Here is a 22,463-nt window from a genome sequence, read left to right on the forward strand (position 1 = left end):
ACGTACAATGGAAGAATGTCCTGTGCTGGCATTGTCCCTTCCAGGGAGGAGACTGATAGCAGAGGGTAGGTGGGCGGCATAGAAGTTCTGCAAAGGAGAACAAACCTGTGAATAGTCTAATTTCTTGTCATAAATTTTTGTCATAAATATTGCCAGTGCCTCTTCCAGCCTTGGACAAGAGTGTCCTCAGGGAATGAGGTACAAGGAGCATGCAGGAAAGGATGTGCTGGCCAACAACTGTGGTACTCTGCTGTCTGCCTGCTGCAGCTTTTTGTGAGCCAGCTGATTTTTTTTTTCTTTTGCATTGATTTGTGGAAGTAACAGAACAGGAACTGCAGTGGAATTAGAGGTGGTTTCTGCAGAGTAGCTTTAGAAACATACACCTCTTATTTACAGGCCTAGTGTGAGCTGTGGGCTCTGACCTTAGAAGCAAGACCCTCAGGGCTCTCAGCCCTGCACTCTGCAGGATACTCTAAGGCTGAGTCCTTGCAACCAGGCAAGGAAATTATTCCTTCTCCTCTCCCAAGCGTGGGCATTATTTGTATTAGTGTTAATAATTTGTGTTGTGTTTGCTAAATAACCAAGGTGAGCAGCCTTCCTGGCCTTGGGAGTTGCATTCCAAACCCATCACGTGAGTGGGGCCTGAAGACACCATCACCACCAGTGAGGATGGGAAGAGGGGGAATTGCAGGAAAATGAGGCAAGCAGAAGATGTCAGTGCATTTCCAATGGCAGAGGGGCTCTGGGTGAGCAGCCAGGCTCTGCTGAGGGCAAGCAGTGCTTTGCTAGGTCCTGTACCCACAGTGGGGTTTTGGGACCCCCCACAAAGAAACCCCACATTTGTACAGCTCCAAAAACACCTCCTGGGATGTTCTCCCCATGGAGAGATTCACTTTGCTTATAAAAAAATCACTGCCTGAAGAAAGGCAAGCTGTCTACCTCACCATCTGACACGGTGAAGCAGGAGCATTGGGAATGGAGGAAGAGGAAGCCTGGAGCCCATGGAGCTGCCGTGAAGAATGCCTGCACTTCCCGAGCTGGGATGTTCTCTGGGCTGACCTGCAGAGGGTTTCGATGCTGGAAATCCTCTTTTCCCACACTGCAGCTGGGAGTGGGACTAGATGCTTATTCAGTCTGCACGGGCACAGCCTGTGGGGAATGTCAGGCTGCTGAGATCTGCAAAGCCCCCAGAGGCACACGGCCTCCCCGAAGACCTAAGGCAGAACCCTGGGGGCAAGATGGATCTCAGCTCAGCATTTTGTGTGGCTGGTGGAAGCAGCAGCAGGAAGGCACGACCCCCCCTCCCGCCCCAGAATGTCTCAGCACACCTGAGATGTTTTCCATCTCATGGAAAATGTCAGTGATATTAAAAAGATTATATATATCCATAATACTTGAAGGCCTGTCAGTGATTAAAATGGAAGGCAGAGGCCGAGAGAGAGGGGGTGGCATTAAAATGATCGAGAGACATGACTTATTTTGTCATGTCATCTGATGCCTCCCTCTCTCGCCCAGCCAGGCTCCGGGAGATGTTCAGAGAGGGGAAGAACCCGCTCCAAAATTAGATCCTAGCAAAAGAAAAAAAAAATTAATTTAAAGAACCCAAATCGCGAGTGTGGCCTTGGGTAGCAGAGAGGGAGCTGCGAGGTGGGGAGGGTCGGCATCCCTCGGAGCTTCTTCCGCGCCCGGGGACGTGGATTTCTGTCTAAAAATAATGGGGGGGCAGGAGGGGGGGGGGGGGGAGGAAAAGGAATACAGGCGCGCAGGCAGCAGCGAGCAGCGCCTGGCTGGCTGCCAGAGAAGGGGCAGTGACTGAGCATTTACAGCATCCCCGCCTCCCGCATGCGGCGGGGCAGGGGCTCGGCGCCGCATCCCCCGCGGCCGGTACCGCACCGCGCTGCGCCGCGCCGCGCCGGGGGGGCCTGAGCGCCTCTGCCCGTGCCCGGGCGGCCCCGAAGGGGTTAAGCCGGGACCTGCCGCCGGGACCTGCCCAGCCAGCCCGGCAACTCGGCGGCGCGCAGCAGGAGCGGGCGGCTGCGGCCGCCTCCAGCCCGCGCTCACCGGCGGCGGCGGCGGCACCGCGCAGGTAACCGGGGCTGCGCGCCCCTGGCACCGGGCTGCGCTGGGGGGAGGAGGAGGAAGGTTCTGGACGCTGGAGCATCGCGGGCTGAGGGGGTGCCGGCCGCCTCTGGGCCAGGCTGGGCCCCCGCTGCGGCTGCGGGAGCCGGCGGCGCGGCGGAGGGCGCTGCGGGGGCCGTTCCCTGCTGCTTCCCCATGGCGGTCGCCGCTCCTCTCAGCCCCGCACCTGATTAGGGATGGAGCTGTAAATCCCCCTCCCGGCTCCCCTCCCCTCGCTGGCCCCTTTTGCCCCCCCTGCATCCCCCCCATCCCTTCCGCTCCCCCCCACGGCCGTTCCTCCTCGCCCCTCGCCGCTCCCGCGTCGCCCCCGCAACCCCCGCGCCGGCCCGCGGGCGATGGGGACCTGGCCCCGCAGCCGTGTCCTTCTCCCACCTGGCCACTCTTGGTCAAGGTCACTGCAGTAATTCCATATGAGCTGCTGGGTGCTGCTGCCTTATCTCCCACACAGCTTCTGTTTCACTCCCTTTATATTCCAGGGAGGGGGGGGATGATTCTGTCTTTGATAAACCCGCAGCTCTAAACCCCGCTGGCAGCTCCAGCCCTGATTACGTTCCTCTCATCCCTGCCCCAGCCCATGCTTCCCATCTCTTTCCATTCAGACTTCCCAGGCCATCTCATGGCGGCAAAGTCCAGCTGGGGTCAGGTTTCTGGCCAGGATGAGCCATGCCGGGAGCCTGTCACTGGACCCTGGGGTTTGTCCAGCTAGGAAACCTATTGGAGGCAGAAGGAACCATCCTGCCCCCTCTTCGGACTGCCACTGTGCTTGCTGGTGCTTTCCAGGCTGGTGGCACCTTTGGAGAATGTGACTTTATCTCCACCTGGGTGTTGGTGGAAAGCAGAGCATGGAGCCAAGTCCTGGAGGACTTTGCTGTGTTGCTGCCCTTGTCCCAGAGGCGTTTCTGTGCCAGGCGGGCAGTGGCCTGGCCGACTGCACCACGGGCTCTCCCGGCGGGATCCAAAGGCCGCGCTGACGCTGACGGGCTGCATTGCGAAAGGGAATCGGTGCAGGGAACCGACTCGAGAGAAACTTTGTCCGCCTGCGAGCGTGGCGGTGCCAGGCTCCTCTCTGACTCACAGTAGATGTTGCTGGCGGAGCTGTGGGGCACCTGGCTGCTGGCCCACAGGAGCAGGAGGTGCTGGACTGGTCGTGCGGGTTGTGTGGGACCGTGGTGGGTGCCGTGCGTGGCTTGTGGGCTGCATCTCCTGGGGAGGCTGGGTATTGGGACAGAGGCCTGGCCCAGCTCCAGTGCGATGGAGTGGTATCCTGAGCTGGGAGAGGGCTGGATGTGGTGCAGCAGCTGCAGTCCAGGGAGGTACTGGAACCCGAGGTGGGTGATGAAACGGACACTGATAACTGCTGTCTGCAGACTGCTGTGTGGGGGAGATATTCCTCTGCTCACATGTGTTATCTTGGATGGGGGAAAATTTGCTAGTGAGTTTTGTCACAGCTGCAGTGAGGGCTCTGGGAGCAGCTCAGCTCCCCAGTTCTACGGTGCAACCCTGCCGAGGGCAAAGCAGCCTCTGCCTCTCCCTCAGCTTGACTCTCTGATAAAATGAGAGTGAACAGTGTCTTCTCACCATGCAGGGAGAAGGTGAGGATTTAGGACCAGCGTGGAGCAGGGCACAGGGTTGTGATGGGCTCATGTGAGGACAAGTCCAGATTGCCCCACGTCACTGTATCTGTGTCAGTGCAGTGCATCCCAAGGACAGGCATTGCCCATGGGGAGGTACCAGGGCAGCTCCCAGCCATGCCAACCCCTGCTGCCCCTGTGTTGTGGTCCAGAGGAGGCTCAGACAGCTCTGAGTTTTGGTGAGAGGGGCATTGCATTATCCATCCTGCTGGCTAACCTGCCACTGACTGTTAGCACCCTGAATTCACCAGCCTCTTGCGGGAGTAAAATTACCCAATTTGCTGGGAAAACCTGCCTGAGCAGCTGCCAGCGCTAGAGAATCATTATAGGCTCTGACTCATGACGAGGTTTTGGGTTTGGACGATGCTGCCTTGACAGCACTGAGAGCCTTGGGCTGACAACTGGGACAAGCAGGGCTGTGTGCAGGTGCAGGTAGTGCATCTGGGTGTACAGGGGAACTCGTGGCTGCACAAGGGCTGGGAGGGTCTGAAATCAGCTTTGCCAGGAGAGTGGAGTTGAGACAGACAGGATCTGGAGGAGTGAGCTGCCATTTTCAGATGATTACTTTTAGAAGCAGAAGTGCAGGGTAGAATCTCCAAATGTTGCTGAATCCAGAGTCAAAACTTGTGGCGGCTTGGCAATTCAGGGTACCACTTGCCATGAGATTTCTTTTCCCCTTGAGCATCCTGTGTGTCTGAGTTGGTGAGTCGTGGCAGCCTAGCAGGGTGCACCTGATGCCCCTATGATGGTCACATCCACCTTGAGAAATGTCCCTGATGCCAGCCAAGGACTCTGGGAATGGGTCTTGGTGGTGGGGGCGATGCTGAGATCTCTGTGTCACTGCTCCCTGCTGCAGGTGCTGGTGAGGCTGTGGCCGTGCTCACTCATCCCTTCTCCACTGTTCCTGCCTGCCACCAGCAGGTCTCCAGCACCACACAGCCATGACAACCTCGGCGCTGCGTCGGCAGGTGAAGAACATCGTGCACAACTACTCAGAGGCAGAGATCAAGGTGCGGGAGGCCACCTCCAATGATCCCTGGGGTCCTCCCAGTTCTCTGATGTCAGAGATCGCCGACCTCACCTTCAACACGGTGGCTTTTGCCGAGGTCATGGGCATGATCTGGCGGCGGCTGAACGACAGCGGCAAGAACTGGCGTCACGTCTACAAAGCCCTCACCCTTCTGGACTACCTCATCAAAACTGGCTCCGAGAAGGTGACCCACCAGTGCCGGGAGAACCTCTACACCATCCAGACGCTGAAGGACTTCCAGTATGTGGACCGTGACGGCAAGGACCAGGGCATCAACATCCGGGAGAAGGTGAAGCAGGTGATGGCGCTGCTGAAGGACGAGGAGCGGCTGAAGCAGGAACGGGCGCACGCGCTGCAGACCAAGGAGCGCATGGCCCTGGAGGGCATGGGCAGTGGCAGCCACCAGGTCACCTATGGCCGCCGGGCATCACCCTACGGTGAAGATTACAGCCGGGCACGGGGCTCACCCTCCTCATTCAACTGTGAGTGTTACTGGCAGCTCACTCGGGCTCTCTCAGGGGAGGCAGGTGTTACATTTGGTTTGCACCTGCTTGGTGCCCGTCATTCTTCTGCATCTTTTGGGATGGTGGTGGTGAAGCCCGTCCTGCACCACAGGGCAGAGATTTGGCTGGGCCAGTGGTGGACCCCAGCAGCAGTGACAGCTGGTGGTGCCTCCAGCCTTAAACTCATGGCTTGTTCAAGGTAGTGAGCTCTAAAGTGTGGCTACACCTCCTGGGGAGGCTGGGTATTTGGACAGAGGCCTGGAAACTGCTGATGTGCTTCCCAAAATACCTCAAGTCCTGATGCCACTCCTTCCCCTTTTCCTCTTTTATATCCCAGCATCATCCTCATCCCCACGGTTTGCCTCTGACCTGGAGCAAGCACGGCCCCAGACGACAGGAGAGGAGGAGCTGCAGCTGCAGCTGGCACTGGCCATGAGTCGGGAGGAGGCAGAGAAGGTAGAGTGGCCCTGCTTGTCCTGGGGTGTGAGGCATCTCCCTTACCTTGCTTTATCTGTGAACACAGTGGGTCAGTTCCCTGGGAAGAGGCAGGATTTTGAGGGCTGCCTGAGGCTGGTGCATGTACCTGCGACTGTACCAGGCTGCTCGCATTGTGTCTGGATCCAAAATCACCAGCGGGCAGACGGAGGTGTGGGCTGCCCCTGCTCCCTGTTCTCATATTAGAGAGGACAGCACCAGGCTGGGATCTGTCCAGCCTCCCAGACCCCAGGGTGAACTTGGGGGGGTCTTCTGGATTTACCCCAAAGCCCACCCCCCTCCAACCTGGTTGCCCTCCTCTGCTGAGGACTTTTGGTCTAAGCTTCCCCCTTCCTTTTGCCTACCCACAGAGGTTTGAGGAGGCAAAGCCTTGCCCAGCAGTTTGTGTGGGTGCAGGCCAGCAGCATCCCCAGAGCTGGGGGCTCACAGATGCTCCCTCCCACTGTCTGGTCCTTTCAAACTAGGCTAGAAGGAGCACTGGGAAACGGCCCCAGGAGGAATCAGGCAAGTGAGATGCTGTGCCCAGTGTGAAGCCACCTCAGGCTGTCCCTTCTCCTGTCTGCTGGCCCCTTTTCCACCAAGAATGGATTATTTGGTCACCAGCAAACAGCTAGCACAGCGTGCACGAGCCTGTGGATACAGGCAGTACACAAAATCAGAGGAACATGGGGACCAAGGAGCTGCATGGCTGGACTGGTGGGCATCCCCTGAAGTTGTCACCCAGCACCATGAGCTCAGTTGTGCCAGGCAGAGGATGTGCTCTAGAGATGATGCTTGTTGCTGCCAGTCTTCCCTGCTTGATGGAGGCTCTTTTGGAGGCAAAGCAGGGTGTATATCCCTATTTTTGTCCTGGAATTGGAGTATTTATAGCATCCTTACACTGTTCCAGTGAGCACTGAAGACACTCTCTGGAAAGTGTTGCCTTTTTGTTGGAGTCCATCTGGGCTGCACAGTCATGTACACACATTTATGGGTGTTGACACACGTACACCCTTATCAGGGTACCCATTCCCAGCCCCCATGAGTCCCCACACTGCTGGAAAAGTGTCATGGGGCAGTGATCAGGGCCACCATGGTGGTACAGGGACAGTCTCTCCCCAAAGTCTACTCAGGTCTAGGTGTGGGGCTGGCAGGAATCCCAAACTGAGACCGGTCAATGTCACCAACCATCTTTACCCAGCAGGCTGCCAGGGCAAGGGGATGTCTTACTCCTCTCCTTCACTGACTGCATCAGGGTCCCCAAAAACCTCCCAGGGGAGATGCTGACTGCCTAATTTAGGGTCATCCCAGCCTTAATCCAGCAGCAGGTGATGGGATCGGGGAAGGAGCTGGGCAGGGGCTGCACGGAACCTGAGCAGGAGCTGGTTAGAGAGCACAGGGACGCTGGGCTGGGGGTGTCTGCAGGCAGGGCCAGCTGGATGGGCACAGATGCTGTGCAGGCAGGCAATGCTGGAATGGCGGTGGCAAGGAGAGGGACAACCACCAAGCAGTCTTGCGAGTTGAGGGCAAGCTGAAATATCACCCAATTTCCTCTGTTGCCAGAAGCCACTTCCTCCACTTTCCAGTACAGACGAAGAAAGGCAATTGCAGCTCGCGCTCGCGCTGAGCAAAGAGGAGCACGAGAAGGTACCTGTGTCCTGCGGCCCTGGCGCTCCGCTCTCCTTGCACTTGGTCTCTCTGTGGCACCGGAGCCCAAAACATTGCCTGGCTCCGGTGCCCGCTTTGCTTTCGCTGCTCCGGGCTGTCTGCTGAGTGCTCTCCTGGGGGGCCCGGCCCTGGAGGAGCTGTCTGCTCAGATGCTGGGACTTCTTGGGTGGCAGCTCCTGTGCTGGGTGTGTCTCCTGGAGAAGGTGCTGTCTGCAGGGTTGCTGAGCTCACAGGCCCCATCCCCTGTCCCCACAGGAAGTGAGGACCTGGCAAGGGGAGAACTCCCTGCAGCAGAGACCTGTGGAGGAGACTGCCCCAGGCAGGGACGAAGAGCAAGAAGAAGATAAGATGAAGAAAAGCCAGGTATAGCACTGGAGGCTGGGTGGCCACACGGGGGTGATCCTGCAGGTCTGCCCCAGGCTCCTCTCACCTTTTTATTCCCTTCCTGTCCGCAGTCTTCTATTCTGGAGCTGGCAGATATATTTGGGCCGGCGCCAGCCCCCTCCAGCCACACGTCTGCTGACCCATGGGATATGACAGGTGAGGACAACTTGCAGGCTGCCAGAATTTGGGGCAGTGGCAGAAAGTTGTCCCTTGCCTCTGTTCCTCCAGCAGCTCAACAATGAGGACCTCTGCCTTCTCTCTCTGGTGCCTACTCCATTACACTCCCAGGTGGTACTGCTGGAAGCCATGGTCTCCTGGCCACATACCCACCACTCAGCATTGCTCTGTGCTCTGCATTGTTCCCCTCTCCCAGAGTTTCCCTTTTTTTCCAGATATGAAACCCAAAGTGGAGCCGGTGGCCTCTGCCTGGAGCGGTGCAGCGGATCCCTGGGTGCCAGTGCCAGACCCTGGTGCGGAGCCCCTCTCCCAGGCGAGCGCCTCATCCCAGCAAACCCCTGCTGGGCCCTGGGACTTTCCCCCCAGCACCACTGCAGCCTCTGACCCCTGGGGGAAGGCACCGATGTCTTCTGGCTTCCCTCCTGCAGACCCCTGGGGAACAGCATCCCCCCCAGCCCCCCAGGGCTCCAATTCTACACCAGCTCCTGACCCTTGGGCTGCTGTGCCTGAGCAGCCTCCAACCCCTGGTAAGAGGCTCAATGGATCTTTTGGCTTTGCTGAGGATTGAGGACAGCCTTGACCATCACTACCCTCCTGCAAGTGGGCATCTCTGGGTTCTCCCCCCTTCAACCAGCTCCCCAAGCACCCCTTCCCCACCCTCCTGTCCCTTAGCTCATCCCTCAGCATCCTGAAGACTTCAAGGAACTTTTAGGCTTTATCTTTGTACAGAACAGGCTGCTTTAATTAACATGGCAGATAATAGAGCCATCTGATGGGAGCAGGTGGCAGCCCCACACCCCTCCAGCAGTGGGGTGATGCTGTGTCCCATTAGTGATACCTATTTGCTCAACCCAAATGACCCCTGTACCCTGCCAGAACTAGACAGGACCGTTGCTGGTCACAGGTGACATGTTGCAGACTGGGAAACAGTTGTAGGAGCAGCCTGTGTTTCAAAGCTCAGTGTCACTCTCAGTTCCTCCTGGGTGTTTCCGCCAGCCCTGTGCAGATCCTGCATGTGTTGCCCCCTGTTTTGGTCCCTGGTGAGGGTTGCAGAACCTGGTCTGGGGGCCAGTGCTGTTTGCTAAAGCATTCCTGCAGACCTGTCCCCTCTACCTGTCCCTGCTGGGGCTGGGAAAGGGACCTGCTTGTTATGGTGTAATGGCTGCAAGCAGTAGGGGTGTCTTTGTCTGCAGTGATCCCATGATCTAGCGCATCTAAGCCTTCCCCAGTGCACATTGCTGACCCCCAAACCCACGCCCTGCATTGCATCCCCTCTTCTCTGTCTCCTTGCAGGCAGCCACCCCTGCCTCTCTCCTGCCCTTCCATCTCCTGCCCCACACCTCCCTGCTTGCTCCCCTCCTTGAGTGTCCCCTCTTCCCCCCAGCTCCAGGGGGGAATGCTTTTGACCCGTTTGCAAAGCCGCCCGAGCCGCCGGAGCAGGAGCCCTCGCAGCCGCCCTCCTCGGCCAAGTCCAGCAGCCCTGTGGGTAAGAGCTGGGAGTGGGCAGGTGCTGACCTGTGGCAGGGAGGCAGTTCTAGTGCTGGCCAGCTTGTGTGTAGTTGCTTGTTGGTATGGCCAGCTAAGGGAGCAGCCCAAGTCTCTGTGTGTGCTCATGTCCCTACCTCTGCTGTCTCCCGTGGTGGCTTGGGGGATACTTGGGCAGGCCATGCTGCAGGCTCAGCCCCACTGTGTCACACTGTGACCTGGGGTTAGATGTGCTGTCAGCCACCCTGTGCAGTGACAAGGGAGAGTGCTGTCACCCTTGGTGTCTCCCAGCTGGCTCATGTGTCTCATCTCCCTCCATCTCAGAGCCCGACCCCTTTGGCGACCTGTTCCCCAGCACCAGGCAGGATGGGGCAAAGAGCTTTGACCTTGCCAACCTGGCTGACTCCCTGCCTGAATCCGGCAAGGATCGGAAGGACTGTAAAACTCCCGAGGCCTTCCTTGGCCCTGCCGCCTCCTCCCTGGTCAACCTGGACTCCCTGGTCGCACCTACTCCGGCCTCCAAGACCCGCAACCCCTTTCTCTCGGGTAGGTGCTGCAGGGCTGCTGGCCAGGAGCTTCCCTGCGCTGGGCAGGTGGTGGTGGGGGAGAAAGAGGAGGAGCAGAACTGCTGGAAGCAGCCTGGCTGTCCTGACATGTCCCATCTTCTCTTTGCCAGGTCTGAGCACGCCATCCCCCACCAACCCCTTCAGCCTCTCCGAACAGCCCAAGCCGACTCTGAACCAGATGCGGACCAGCTCGCCAGTGCCCGGCCTGCCCACCGGCCACCCCGCCAACTCCATGACCTACAGCGCATCCTTGCCGCTGCCCCTCAGCAGCGTCCCCGCTGCCGCCGCTGCCCTCCCCGCCTCCGCCAGTGCCTTTCCGCAGGCTGGCACCTTCCCCGAACTCCCCAGCACCTTGCCGCAGCCTTTACTGCCGCTGAGCGGCCCCCCGGCCCCGCCGTCCGCGCCCGGGGGGCTCAACCCCTTCCTCTGAACCCTCTGGAAATCTGGACATGTGGACCTCCTCCCCAGCTGTTACAATCCCCCCGATCATTCCTTCCACCAAGACTTGGGGGTTTGCTAAGCTGCACGGGAGGATGCCCCCACGCAGCCCCCTCCCCGTGCCCACTGTGAGGGGCAGCCAGCATGAGCCCCCGTGCTTGACGGGCAACAGGGGACCCCTTCCCCTGCGAGGGCCAGTGTGGGGGCCACGGTGGGGCTGGCTGGGGGGCAGTCAGCATGAGCCCCGCAACCCCCTTCCCCTGTGAGGGGCCATGGCGGAGGCCTTACAAAGGGCTGTGGTGCGGGGGCTCCGCTCAGTGGGCCGGGCGAGTGCACGGGGTCCGGCTGCTGGATGGACCCCCGGCGTGGTGGGACTTTGCCCCAGAACAGCGGGGATCTCGGGCAGCGCAGGTCCGGGGGTGGAAGCCGCGGGTCCTCCCACCCCGCGGGGTTCGCCCTCCCTTGGCTGCTCCCCCTCACCCCCGTCCCGCCGCCACCGCCCCCCGCCCGCTGCTGGGCGCCGCTCCAGGGGCGGGGGCGGCGGTGCTTGGGCGCTGCGATGGCGGCGGCGGCGGCTGCGGGTGCCCGTGCGACAATAAACTGCGCTGAGCAACCCAGTGTACGCCTGCGAGTGCCCCGTGCCACTGTGAACTGCGCTGAGCGGCCGCGGCGCGGGGCGGTAACGGCTGTGGGCCGGAACCAGGAGGGGCGGGGGCCCAGTGGGGGCGAGGCTGCGCCTCAGGGGCCGGGCGGTGACGGAGGAGGGCGCGGCCGGCCCGGTAAGGGGCGGGGACACCGGGGGCACGGGGGCGCGGCCGGGCCGGTAAGGGGCGGGGACACCGGGGGCACGGGGGCGCGGCCGGCCCGGTAAGGGGCGGGGGCACCGGGGGCACAGGGGCGCGGCCGGGCCGGTAAGGGGCGGGGCCCGGGGAGCTGCCGCCATGTTGGCGGCGCCGCTGCGCTGCGCCCGCAGGTACCGGAGGGGCCGGGGGGGCGGGTCCGGCCCTGGGTGCGGTGGCTGCGCCATAACCGCGTCCCCGCACTTCTCCCGTGCCCCCCGCGTCCTCGCTGCAGCGCCCGCGTCCCCTGAATTCTCCTGCGACGCCCTGTACTCCTCCTGCATTTCCTCTACATTCTCCCTGCACCTTCCTGAGCCCCTCATAGAGCCTTTTCTCCTGCCTTCCCCGACATCCTCCCCGTATCCCCCTGTATCCTCCCTAAATCCTCCTCTCACTACCACAGCCCCTCAGGACTTTACATACTCCGTAGCCCCGTTCTGCACCCCTTTCCCACCTCCTGCATCCCAGCCCTGCATCTCTGCTGCATCCCCATACCCAAAGCCCGCATCTACCCAGCAGCAGAGGAGTCTCCCTGCCCCCCATTCCCCTCATCATAAAGAGCCGTGTCCTCCCTGCCCACATCCACCCCACGAGACGGGATTTTCCTTTCTGAGGGGGTGTTCTCCCTGCGGACACGCAGGTCAGGTCCCGCAGATGCTGTTCTTGCATTCACAGCTGTTGAGTGTGCCCCCAAAGTGTGCTGGTGGGAGGGGCAGCTCTGGGAATGGCCTTCCCCCGAGCGTGGGTGGGGTGTGCCAAACTGGAGAACAAGCTCCTCTGAGCCTCCAGTGAGTGGGAAGGACTTGTAACGTCCTAGGGGCGATTGGGGTGGACTGAGCCCCAGCAGAGCTACCTGGGGCTGAGACTCTTTCCTTTGGCATGGGGAGCGAGTAGTGGAGAGCAGCACCCTGTCCTGGGGCACAGCAGGACCTGGGGTGGTGGTGCTGATGCTCTGGTCTGTCATGGCTCTGTCCAGAGGCTGAGCTTTGTTGTGAGCAGGAAACCCCTGAGCCTGTTTGGTGTCACAGGCACATATTTCTAACGGGGATCGCAGCCATGGCCACGGTGGGGACACCCGGCCCCCCCAGCGTCCCTCGTCACACCAACCGCCTGATTAACGAAAAGTCGCCGTACCTCCTGCAGCACGCCCACAACCCTGTGGATTGGTAAGAGCAGTGGGGAGCCTTTCCCCTTCCTCCTCCTCCTCCTCCTCTTGTCTTTGTGCCCATGGGGCTGAGGAACTCTTGTCTTCCCCCACAGGTACCCTTGGGGTCAGGAAGCCTTTGATAAAGCAAAGAGAGAAAACAAGCTGATATTCCTGTCAGGTAACCAGAAACAAGGCATATTTCATGTCCCCATGTATTGGTCAGTAGATGATCAGATAAGCTGAGCTGCATCCTGAGCTGGTGTGTGATTAGCCGTGTAGGTATGGATGACCACCAAGCAAGAGAGCACCATGTGCTGGAGTAGCTCTCTCTGAAAATGGGCTGCATGCAGGACCAGAGTCCTTGGCCAGCTTTTAGGATCAGGAGCTGGAGAGTTCAGGAGACTCTTCTCCTCCATTTCTTGTCCAGGGAGGCAGCAGCTCTTGCTCATAGAAGGGTCCCCATCTCTGAGTGTTCTCCCCATCATGTGTTTCCTGCTCCCTGCAAAGGACCAGTTCTCACCTGTCCAAGCTTGTTTGCAGTTGGCTACTCCACCTGCCACTGGTGCCATGTCATGGAGGAGGAGTCCTTCAAGAACAAGGAGATTGGGGAGATCATGAATGAGCACTTCGTGTGCATCAAAGTGGATCGTGAGGAGCGGCCAGATGTGGATAAAGTATACATGACCTTCGTGCAGGTGAGGGAGGCACAGGCAGGGCCCAGGAGGCTTTGACTGGTTCTCTCAGGGTGTTGTTCATTGTCATGTTCCTCAGGCAAGCAGAACCAGTATATGGGGTGGTCTGGATGGGTATCAATGGTGGACAAAAGCACACATCTCTCTTTGAGTGAGGCTCTCGTATGTGCTGGAAGGGCATAGAGCAGGTGCCTCTTGCGTGACCTTGGTGCACATGTGTTTTGTCTTTCAGGCCACCAGTGGTGGAGGCGGTTGGCCCATGAGTGTCTGGCTGACCCCAGACCTCAAGCCCTTTGCTGGGGGGACGTATTTCCCTCCTGAGGATGGAGTTCATCGTGTTGGTTTTCGGACTGTGCTGCTCCGGATCGCAGAGCAGGTGTGGGGCAGGAATGGTGTAGCAGACAGGGCTGAACCAAAGGGAGCACAGGGAAATTGGTCTGGGCTTGAAGGGTAACTGAGTTAGGAGATTCAGTTATGAGGAAGAGTAGCCCAGAGAACCAGCCAGAGCTTTGGCTTGGTTAGAAGTGGGTTTGAGCTGATTTGGGGAGGGTGATTGAGAACTGGAGGTATGGTTTGGACTAGTGCAAGGCAATAAGATCTCTTTCGCATTGCATCTTAGTGGAAGGAGAACAAAGATGCCCTGTTGGAGAGCAGCCAGAGGATTCTGGAAGCATTGCGACACACATCAGAGATCCATGTGCAGGGCCAGGAGTCACCCCCACCAGCCAAAGAGGTGATGAACACCTGTTTCCAGCAGCTCTCCAGATCCTATGATGAGGATTATGGTGGATTTTCCAAATCCCCCAAGTTCCCCACCCCAGGTCAGTCTGGTCTCTTCTGCTGAGACCTGCTGTGAGGCAGACAGCAGCGTGGGGGCAGAGCTCACCCCACAGCCTCCTGTCGTCTCCCTGTGTTTCAGTGAATTTGAATTTCCTGTTCACGTACTGGGCCCTGCACCAAACAACTCCAGAAGGTGCCCGGGCACTGCAGATGGCTCTGCACACCCTCAAGATGATGGCCCATGGGGGCATCCATGACCACATTGGTCAGGTAGGAGTAAATCTTTGGGGGTAAGCCCCTGTCATGGCCAGGAGGTGTGAGGTGGAGATCTGAGGTAGAGACATCTTCACATGTTCTGTGCAGGGGTTTCACCGCTACTCCACTGACCAGCACTGGCATGTTCCTCACTTTGAGAAGATGCTGTATGACCAGGGGCAGCTGGCAGCCATGTACAGCAAAGCCTTCCAGGTATAGCTTTGGCATCCCTCTGTGTGGCTCCCACTCCTGCAGGCTGCAAGGACTGGCCTGGTTTGGGGAGCAGCTTCAAACCCTGTTCCCCAAGATACTCCCCATCCCACGGGTGTGGAGCAATCCAATGCTCCCCTTCATCTCCTGTTGTTTATCCAGAAGTGCTGCACAAACGTGTGACAGTGTAGCCCTGGGGCTTTGAGCATAATGGGGGAAGAAACAGCCTTTGGGCTGGTTTTTGCAAGTCAGCAGACAATGCTGCTGCCTCTGACCTTGGTGTAACTCCAGCATTACTCTCCACTGCCCTTTGTAGATATGCAGTACTCACTGATAGTAGATTTCTATTGAAGGTCTTACTCTGAATCTATCCTTCATTTAAAATCCTTGGACTTTCAAATACTCCTTGCCAACTCTTCAAATTGAAATCTCTCACCATATCTTGCTGTGTCTCTTGCCCCTTGCCACCCATGTAACACTGATGTCCACGCTGTGTCTCACACAGATCTCTGATGATGAATTCTTTGCTGATGTTGTCCGAGACATTTTACTCTACGTCTCGCGTGACCTGAGTGACCAGGTAGGCTCTTCCCTGAGCTGACCCAAAGGGACCCACTTGCCCTACCCTGGGATGTGGCTCAGGGCTGTTTTTCCCTCCCTTCCATCCTAGCTGAGCTCAGTCTGGAGCACTACTGAGGCTCATTAGCCAGACTGCCAGCCCTGCAATGATGGGGAGCTGGCTGAAAGTGTTGTCCTGGAGCTGGAGGATCTCTGTGTTGCACTTTTCCCAGGCAGGAGGTTTCTATAGTGCAGAAGATGCAGATTCCTACCCAACCACCACATCTAGAGAGAAGCGAGAAGGAGCTTTCTGTGTGTGGACAGCCGAGGAGCTCCGGGCTCTCCTCCCCGACCCTGTCGAGGGGGCCAGAGAGAAGACAACCTTGGGAGATGTCTTCATGTACCACTATGGAGTGGAAGAGGCTGGCAACGTGGACCCCATGAAGGTGAGGGAGAGCAAAGACTTTCCTGGTGTCAGGAGCACTGATGAGAGACCTGCATCCATTGGCATGGAGGGATGGCAGAGCAGCCCCAAAACACCCAGAGTCCAACACCTCCCAAGTCTGATGGCATTTCTAGAACGTGTCTCCCTCTCCCTTCAGGACCCCCATCAGGAGCTGAAGGGAAAGAACGTCCTCATTGCCCGCTGCCCCCCGGAGCTGACGGCAGCCCGGTTTGGGCTGGAGCCAGGCCGGCTGAGTGCCCTGCTGCAAGAATGCCAACACAGACTGTCCTCAGCCCGGGCACAGCGGCCACGGCCACACCTGGACACCAAGATGCTGGCAGCATGGAATGGTGAGGGGGGGCTCTGCTCTGACGACATGCCTTGGCTGGACTCCCACCAGGGCATGGTAGCAACAGGTCCTGCTGGGACTGAGAAGCTCCCACAGAGGCACTGGGTAGGCTGTGATTGGGACCTGTGATCAGGGGCTGTGTGGAAGCAGCCCCACACCTGCAAGCCTTGGGAGCATGGGGATACTGCTCTGGCTTTATTTCCTTCCCCAGCTGCCAGCAGAGAGCAGCAGAACTCTTCCCCTGACTCAGCTCAGCTCCTCTGGCTGGGCAGTAGGGAAGGGGTCTGAGTTGGGGCCCCAGGACCCTGGTGGGTATAGAGCCCATCCCTACTGCTGCATAGGTGAGGGATCACAGCACTGTGTCTGTCTGGGGGTGCTGCCTCAGGGAATCACTGCAGGACCCCCAGCTCTGTTTCCAGCAGTAAATTCCTGGGTGTTTGGGTCTGGAGCTGGCATGGGCTGGAGTTACCCTGCAAACTGGAATAGTCTTGAGCCCTGTATGTGCCCAAAAGTGAGGGCTCAGCTCTTGCTGACCTTACAGTACTCTGCCTGTCTCTTTGGTGACACTGAGTGACTTCATTAATGATTAGAACTGAGCAGAAGAGCTAAGACCTGACCTGCTGCCGTCAGGGAGGATGAGCTTCACGTTGAGCCTCCGTCAGAGAACTGACACTGACCCTCTCACCAGTTCCGTGTGCCCCCCCTGACCTGTCCTGCTGTCTCTGCCTCTGCAGGGCTGATGATCTCAGGCTTTGCCCAGGCTGGGGCTACCCTGGCTGAGCAGGGATATGTGAGCAGGGCTGCACAGGCAGCTGCCTTCCTGAGGACACACCTTTTTGACCCTGACAGCGGGAGGCTGCTTCGGAGCTGCTACCGGGGCAAGCACAACTCAGTGGAGCAGAGGTGAATATCAGAAACTCCACAGACTTGACTGGCCACCTGCAGGTGCTGCCCGGACCCCCAGCAGTCCCTGTCCTCTCTTCCAGGCAGGACCTAACTGGGTGGGAGGGAGGCTGTTTGTTTTGTATAGAGCTTCGGTGCAGTTTAGGAAGGATTAGTATCCCCCAGCCAGTGAGGAAGAATTGAAGTCAAAACCTTTCCTGTTCCTCACCTTTCATGCTGGCAAGTGTCTTCCCCTACCTTCTCCTCCTGTACAGAACCCTGGGGCTGAGTTGTGTGATGGCCACAGCCATTGCTTTGCTTGGTGGCATCTCCTTGGGTATCAGAGACCAGTAAGCAGGGCTTTGCTGGGTTGGAGAACATTTCTAACCTGCTTTTCCTTCCCTGTGTGCCACTACAGTGCTGTGCCCATCCAGGGCTTCCTGGAGGACTATGTCTTTGTCATCCAGGCACTCTTTGACCTCTATGAAGCCTCACTGGAGCAGAGCTGGCTGGAGTGGGCCCTTCATCTCCAGCACATGCAAGACAAACTCTTCTGGGACCCTAAAGGCTTTGCTTATTTCTCCACTGAGGCCAGCGATCCCTCTCTCCTCCTGCGTCTCAAGGATGGTGAGCTCAGGGACCTGGCAATGTGTTCCATGGGTTGTGGTGTGGGAGGACGGGGCTGATGGCAGATGATGCTGAGGCGCTGGACTGATGGCAGATGATGCTGAGGCACTGGGCTGATGGCAGATGATGCTGAGGCGCTGGGCTGATGGCAGATGTTGTCCTTTGCAGACCAAGATGGAGCAGAGCCCACCCCTAACTCTGTCGCTGTCACAAACCTGCTCCGAGCAGCTTGTTACTCTGGTCATATGGACTGGGTGGAAAAAGCCAGCAAGATCTTGGCTGCCTTCTCAGAGAGGCTGCAGAAGATCCCCATAACCCTCCCAGAGATGGCCCGGGCCACCGCTGTCTTCCATCACACCCTCAAACAGGTATGTGCTGGAGCTCATTATCCCCTGCAGGACCTGCTGTAGGAAGTGGGGCTGGCAGTGGCATGGGTGCAGTGACAGCTCTGTTTTTTTCTCCCTCCTGCCATCTCCTCTCCCCCTGGACAGGTTGTCATCTGTGGGGACCCCCAAGGAGAAGACACCAAAGAGATGCTGCATTGTGTCCGCTCTGTCTTCAGCCCAAACAAGGTAGAGATGCTCCCTGCCTGCCAGCCCTTCCCTGGTCTCTGCTGTCTGCACTGCTGGTGTTTCATCCCTTCTCTCAGTGCAGCTGTTGCACCCATCCTCCTCTGTTCTGCCTCTCTTCTGGGAAGCATCCTGTCCTTTTCTTTTCTGAGCACAGCCACAGGGCCATGGCTGAGCCCTGCACTCCTCTCCCTGCACAGAGCATGGGCAGCCCAGCCTAGAAGTGGCTGCAGCAGTGGTTGTTATTGCTGCTGGCTGTTTGCACTGCTCTCAGTGTAAAGCCCAGTGCATTCCCAAGGGGAAACCTTTCATTCAGGTGTGAATGTGTCATGCCTAGTGTGGATGTGTCATGTCCTGTGCAGACCCAGTTAGCATCTGGGTCACCTACTGCCTGGAGACACCCTTGCATCCTTGGAAGGGATGAGGCAGTGCCTCACTCCAATTCTGGGTACCACCAGCTGGGAGAGGCTGGCTTTTCCCAAAGCTCTTCTCCCATCCAGCAGCTGTTGCTGCGTATTGGGGTTCCTGCCTGACTCTGCTTGTCCTCCTCTCTGCTTTGGGATGTATCAGTGCATCCCACAGAGGGGCTGGAGTTGTTGGCTGCATCTGGAACTGGCAGGGAAGGGCAGCACAGCAGCTGATGCCCATCAGCTTTGGTGGCCAGTGTCCCTGCCTTGGGAATGATGGCTTTGACCTCAGCAAAGCTGTGGAGGTGAGGGAAATAGGACTGGGCTGTGAGTGAGGGAGCTTGGTGTTTGGATTGAATTCATCCCTGCCCATTGGGCCCTGGTGCCAGGGACTGGCATGTTCAGTCTCAGTGTCTGGGGAGCTGAAGCCCAAGCACTACTTTGCCTCTGTAACCCCAGCTAGGATGAACTGGGGAGGGCTGAGCCATCAGCACAGAATCCTCTGCTCTGTACTCTGTTGGCTCAGCCCACAGGGGTGTCACCCCTAACCCTCTGCCCAGTGACGTTTGATGCCAGCATTGGAGGAGGAGGGACACATTCCAGGGACACGAGTGGGGCATAGAGCTCTCTGTCCTTCCTCTGCCATCACCCATCCAGCAGCACTCTTGTTCCATGCAGGTCCCTATTTTGTGTGCGAGGCCTCTATTCCCACACTCGACCTCTGTCCCTTTGAAGGATTACACTGGCTGACCCAGTCTGCAGGAACAGGAGCCCAGCACCACTGCTAATAATCCTCTGCCCACAGCTGCTCAGCCCTTGGTCCCCTGAGCCCACACTGCCATTCTGGGGTCTTGAGCAGAACAAATAGCACAGCCATATCCTCCTCTCCCCTGCAGTCTGGCTCCCTCCTGCAAAGCTGGTAACAAGCCTGGCTGGTGGGGCTGCTCCTTCCCCAGGGGAGGATCTTTCTCTTTCAAGCTTTTGCATTCCTTGGGGAAGAGAGAAGATGAGGGCTGGGTATTCTGGATGGATATTTCCATGGGGGAGTGAAGCCATGGTCATGCCTGCCAGGGCTGCTTGCAGGGGACCTATGCTTTGAGGGGCATGTGAGAGGCTGTAGGTGGGAGCTGGCAGCAGGCGGGGTGGGAGTGTAGCTCTGTTTGCCCCTTGTGTGTTCCTCATGTTGCGATGATGGGATGGAGCCAAAGCTGTTGCAGCTTGGCTTTGTTTCCTGGAAGAAGAATTGTGGCAGAAGGGTAGAGCTCTTCCCCAGAGGAACATGTATCTCCCCTTCCCCAGGCATGAGTGTGCAGGAGTGGTAGGAGCATGATCTCTGGCAGTAGCAATGGCTCCTCCCCTTGCAGAGGTGATGGGAGGAAGGGGGAAGAATCCCACTCCTCAGAGAGTTGCTCTACCTTTGGGAGCAGCCCACTGCCTCCCAACAGCCGTCCCTCTTTCCATGCTGCATCTCACAGAAATGAGCATGCTCCTGTTCCTACCTGCCTCCATCCCCCTCCAGCTGCTCCTCACATCTCCTTCCCTGCCACAGGAAGCTGCCCTAAGCAGAGCAGCCCTGGGTCACCTGCTCCAGGGACATGGCTGATTTGGGAATTGCCTTTGCCAAGGATTTGGGGGAACATCCCTGTTCCCCTGCGTCCCCATTCCCTTTGTGCCAGCAGGGTGCCGGGGGCCAGGCTTGTGTGCAGGAACACAATTAATTAGGTTGTTGCAGTAATTAATTCCTTACAAACCTCACCCTGAAATCCTTGCTGTAACAAGATGCTAATGATAGAATTGCATTGAGGTTGTGATTTTAAATGGACCCTGGCTCTGGAGTAGCCCTTTGCTGCAGGCAGCTCTTTGGGGATGCAAGTAGGGGTGATGCTGAGAGCTGTTCCTGTGAGTGTCCTGGTGCTGGGAGCAGAGAGGGTTGGTTCCCTGCTCTGGGGCTGGATCCCAGCTGCTGGTATAGATCCCTGCCCTGTTAATGGTCTTTAGGGTAATTATGAAGGATCCCATTATCTCCTCGGCTGCAGAGCACTCGCCTGCCACTCGCCTTCATCCTGGCCCTGTGAGAGGACCTTGGGGAGCTTGTGAGAAAAATGAATAATGAATTTCAGATTGGACATGAATTGGTAATTAATCACTCCTGGAATTAATTCCAGACAAAGGCAAAGGGGGAGGAGATTGGGGGGAGCAAGAGGCAGGCAGGGAGACAGGCTGAGCCAGAGCTGGGTCAAGCAGATGTGGGGTGATGGTGGATAGAACAGGACTGCAGCAACCACTATCCAGGGCAGGGACCTGGGGATGTGGTGCCCCCCTGGGGACACAAGGGTGTGGGCAGCCCCTGCCAGGCATGAGTGAGGCTGTGTGGGTGTCTCTGGATGCCAGTGCTGGGTCTTCTGCTGGCTCTGGTGTAGAGGATGCTGCGTGCCAGGTGAGCAGTGCCATGGTGGGAGATGTGTGTGCTGTGAGAGGCAGCATTTGGTGTCAGCATCCCTTGGTGGCATTGGCATGAGTAGTAGGGACATGTTGCGAGTGTGTCCATGCTCAGCAGACACATGCAGGGCTTGGATTGAGGCGGGCAAGGGACAGCTGTGTGCTCCAGCAGCAGGATGTTCCCTCTGTGCCTTGGGAAGGACAGACTTTTGCTCACCCTTTGCATCTGTGTCGGCATGAGGCTCTCTGCCAGCTCCTGGCCTTTCTCCTGATTAGCCTGTAAGCCCCGAGGCTTTAACAAACATTTTCCCTTTCAGAAAAGCTAATTATCCTGGCAGCCCAGCCATCACCTCTGGCTGATGCTGCTGTGTCAGCTGGGAGAGCCCCTGACCCACTGCTCATTGCTGCCCGAGTTTTTCTGAGAGGTGTGGGTAGGGCAGGAGGAGCTGGGCTGCAGGTCAGATGGGGCAATGCTGCAGCTGTTTCTGGGGCTGTTCTTTGGCTGGGTAGGTGTCCCCAAGGAGCTGGCTAGGCTGGGATGTGCCCATCCCTGTGCTTCATCCTGGCTGCCAAGTGTTTGGTGTGGTTAGGCTGCCACATCTCCATCATGCTTTTTCCTGCACTGGCATTACAGGATGTGACCACTGTGGGACCCTGGCAGAGGGCTGGAGTAGGTCCCTTCAGCTGCCCATCCCCTCTCCATTTTGAGAGAGTGTGTGGGGGGACACTGCCAGCCCTCAGCATGTCAGTGGGGCAGGAAGGGGCAGGAAGGACCAGCTGGCTGGCGCTGTCTGTGCTCTCTGGCTCTTACAGCTCCTTCTCTGGACAGGTGCTGATGGTCGCAGATGGAGACAGTGCTGGGTTCCTCTACCGCCAGCTGCCTTTCCTTGCATCCCTGGAGAGGAAGGATGGGAAAGCCACTGCCTATGTCTGCAGCAACTTCACCTGCTCCCTGCCTGTCACCTCTGTCCAGGAGCTGCGTGGGATGCTCAGCCCGTGAGCCCCTCAGTCGTGCTGCCTGTGGGAAGGCAAGAGTGGGACAGACTGGCGCGGGAACATGGGAGAACCTCATCATAGAGGCAACCTGAGCACCATCCCAGATGGCTCCTAGCAGTGCAGTGGGGCTGTGCCCTTCCCCACCTGCAGCAGGTCGGGGTGTGCTTGCATTGTTGCTTCACCAGTGTCTCAGCACTGGTCCTGGGTCCTGTTTTTGGTATGTCCAGGAGACACCCATGGAGGAGCATCTCCTGCCTCTGTATTCATGCTTGCTTCTCACCTCTTCTTGCTGAGGAAAAGAAAACCAAATTAAATATAAATCCAGTGTTAATGGAGAAGTCAGATGGGAACACTGTTAGGGTTCCTATAGCAACCCAGGGTAACACTGTCAAAAGCACCTGGATGACTTGGGAGTCAAGCGCTCTTAAAAGTGTTACTGGCTACAACAGCTGTGGTATTTTTCCATTTCAGAGGAGATTGTAACATACATTAACTGAATATATAGTGCATGGAAAAAACCTGCTGATTACAACTGATGTAAAGTTTATTCTCTCTTTCCTCCCCTCCTTCCTTCCTTGTCCTCCCTGCTTCCAAATGGGTGAGTACCAGGTTTTCAGCATCCCTCTGACACCCTGGGCTCCCCCAGCACAGCACCTCACATCCCAGCTGGCTGGGTGCTGTCATCTGGCAGCAAAATAGCACTGCCCACTGGATTTCTAGTGGGTTGTGCCAGGGTTTAGGAGTAACTAGCCAGGAGAAATGCCTTTGAAGTC

At 57.9% G+C, this 22,463-nt stretch overlaps 2 protein-coding genes across 8 annotated transcripts; both read left to right on the forward strand.

The window, feature by feature from the left end:
• Nucleotides 1-1,885: 1,885 nt before the first annotated feature.
• EPN3 (epsin 3) lies at nt 1,886-11,117 on the forward strand. 5 transcript variants are annotated; one of them, XM_059486066.1, is made up of 10 exons: nt 1,886-2,086; nt 4,627-5,282; nt 5,641-5,759; nt 7,341-7,424; nt 7,701-7,808; nt 7,901-7,985; nt 8,222-8,533; nt 9,391-9,492; nt 9,816-10,037; nt 10,168-11,117. In XM_059486066.1, exons 2-10 carry the CDS (start codon nt 4,712-4,714, stop codon nt 10,485-10,487), a joined length of 1,923 nt encoding a protein of 640 aa, XP_059342049.1. In that variant the 5' UTR covers nt 1,886-2,086; nt 4,627-4,711; the 3' UTR covers nt 10,488-11,117. The 5 variants fall into 5 exon arrangements, with proteins under 5 accessions (XP_059342049.1, XP_059342053.1, XP_059342052.1 ...); XM_059486070.1 differs by having other exon boundaries at nt 8,222-8,299; XM_059486067.1 differs by lacking the exon at nt 1,886-2,086 and adding an exon at nt 2,927-3,272.
• A 308-nt stretch (nt 11,118-11,425) lies between these two features.
• On the forward strand, nt 11,426-22,237 carry SPATA20 (spermatogenesis associated 20). Of its 3 annotated transcripts, none has more exons than XM_059485915.1 (16): nt 11,426-11,468; nt 12,311-12,500; nt 12,595-12,659; nt 13,022-13,176; nt 13,406-13,549; nt 13,793-13,994; nt 14,093-14,223; nt 14,317-14,421; nt 14,924-14,998; nt 15,210-15,422; nt 15,579-15,771; nt 16,505-16,673; nt 17,071-17,279; nt 17,448-17,647; nt 17,771-17,851; nt 21,524-22,237. In XM_059485915.1, the coding sequence occupies exons 2-16, from the start codon at nt 12,391-12,393 to the stop codon at nt 21,692-21,694; spliced, it is 2,223 nt and encodes a 740-aa protein (XP_059341898.1). In that variant the 5' UTR covers nt 11,426-11,468; nt 12,311-12,390; the 3' UTR covers nt 21,695-22,237. The 3 variants fall into 3 exon arrangements, with proteins under 3 accessions (XP_059341898.1, XP_059341897.1, XP_059341899.1); XM_059485914.1 differs by having other exon boundaries at nt 11,428-11,468; nt 12,363-12,500; XM_059485916.1 differs by lacking the exons at nt 11,426-11,468; nt 12,311-12,500 and having other exon boundaries at nt 12,604-12,659; nt 12,909-13,176.
• Nucleotides 22,238-22,463: the final 226 nt, after the last annotated feature.

Source organism: Ammospiza nelsoni, chromosome 19 (assembly GCF_027579445.1).
Source record: "Ammospiza nelsoni isolate bAmmNel1 chromosome 19, bAmmNel1.pri, whole genome shotgun sequence".
Classification (NCBI taxonomy): domain Eukaryota; kingdom Metazoa; phylum Chordata; class Aves; order Passeriformes; family Passerellidae; genus Ammospiza; species Ammospiza nelsoni.

Coding starts and splice junctions, on each gene's coding strand:
- EPN3 (XM_059486066.1), top strand. CDS start 4,712: ATGACAACCTCGGCGCTGCGTCGGCAGGTGAAGAACATCGTGCACAAC. Junction 7,425..7,700: donor GCAAAGAGGAGCACGAGAAG/GTACCTGTGTCC, acceptor CTGTCCCCACAG/GAAGTGAGGACCTGGCAAGG. Junction 9,493..9,815: donor CAAGTCCAGCAGCCCTGTGG/GTAAGAGCTGGG, acceptor CCTCCATCTCAG/AGCCCGACCCCTTTGGCGAC.
- SPATA20 (XM_059485914.1), top strand. CDS start 11,437: ATGTTGGCGGCGCCGCTGCGCTGCGCCCGCAG. Junction 13,550..13,792: donor TGCTCCGGATCGCAGAGCAG/GTGTGGGGCAGG, acceptor ATTGCATCTTAG/TGGAAGGAGAACAAAGATGC. Junction 14,999..15,209: donor CGCGTGACCTGAGTGACCAG/GTAGGCTCTTCC, acceptor CACTTTTCCCAG/GCAGGAGGTTTCTATAGTGC.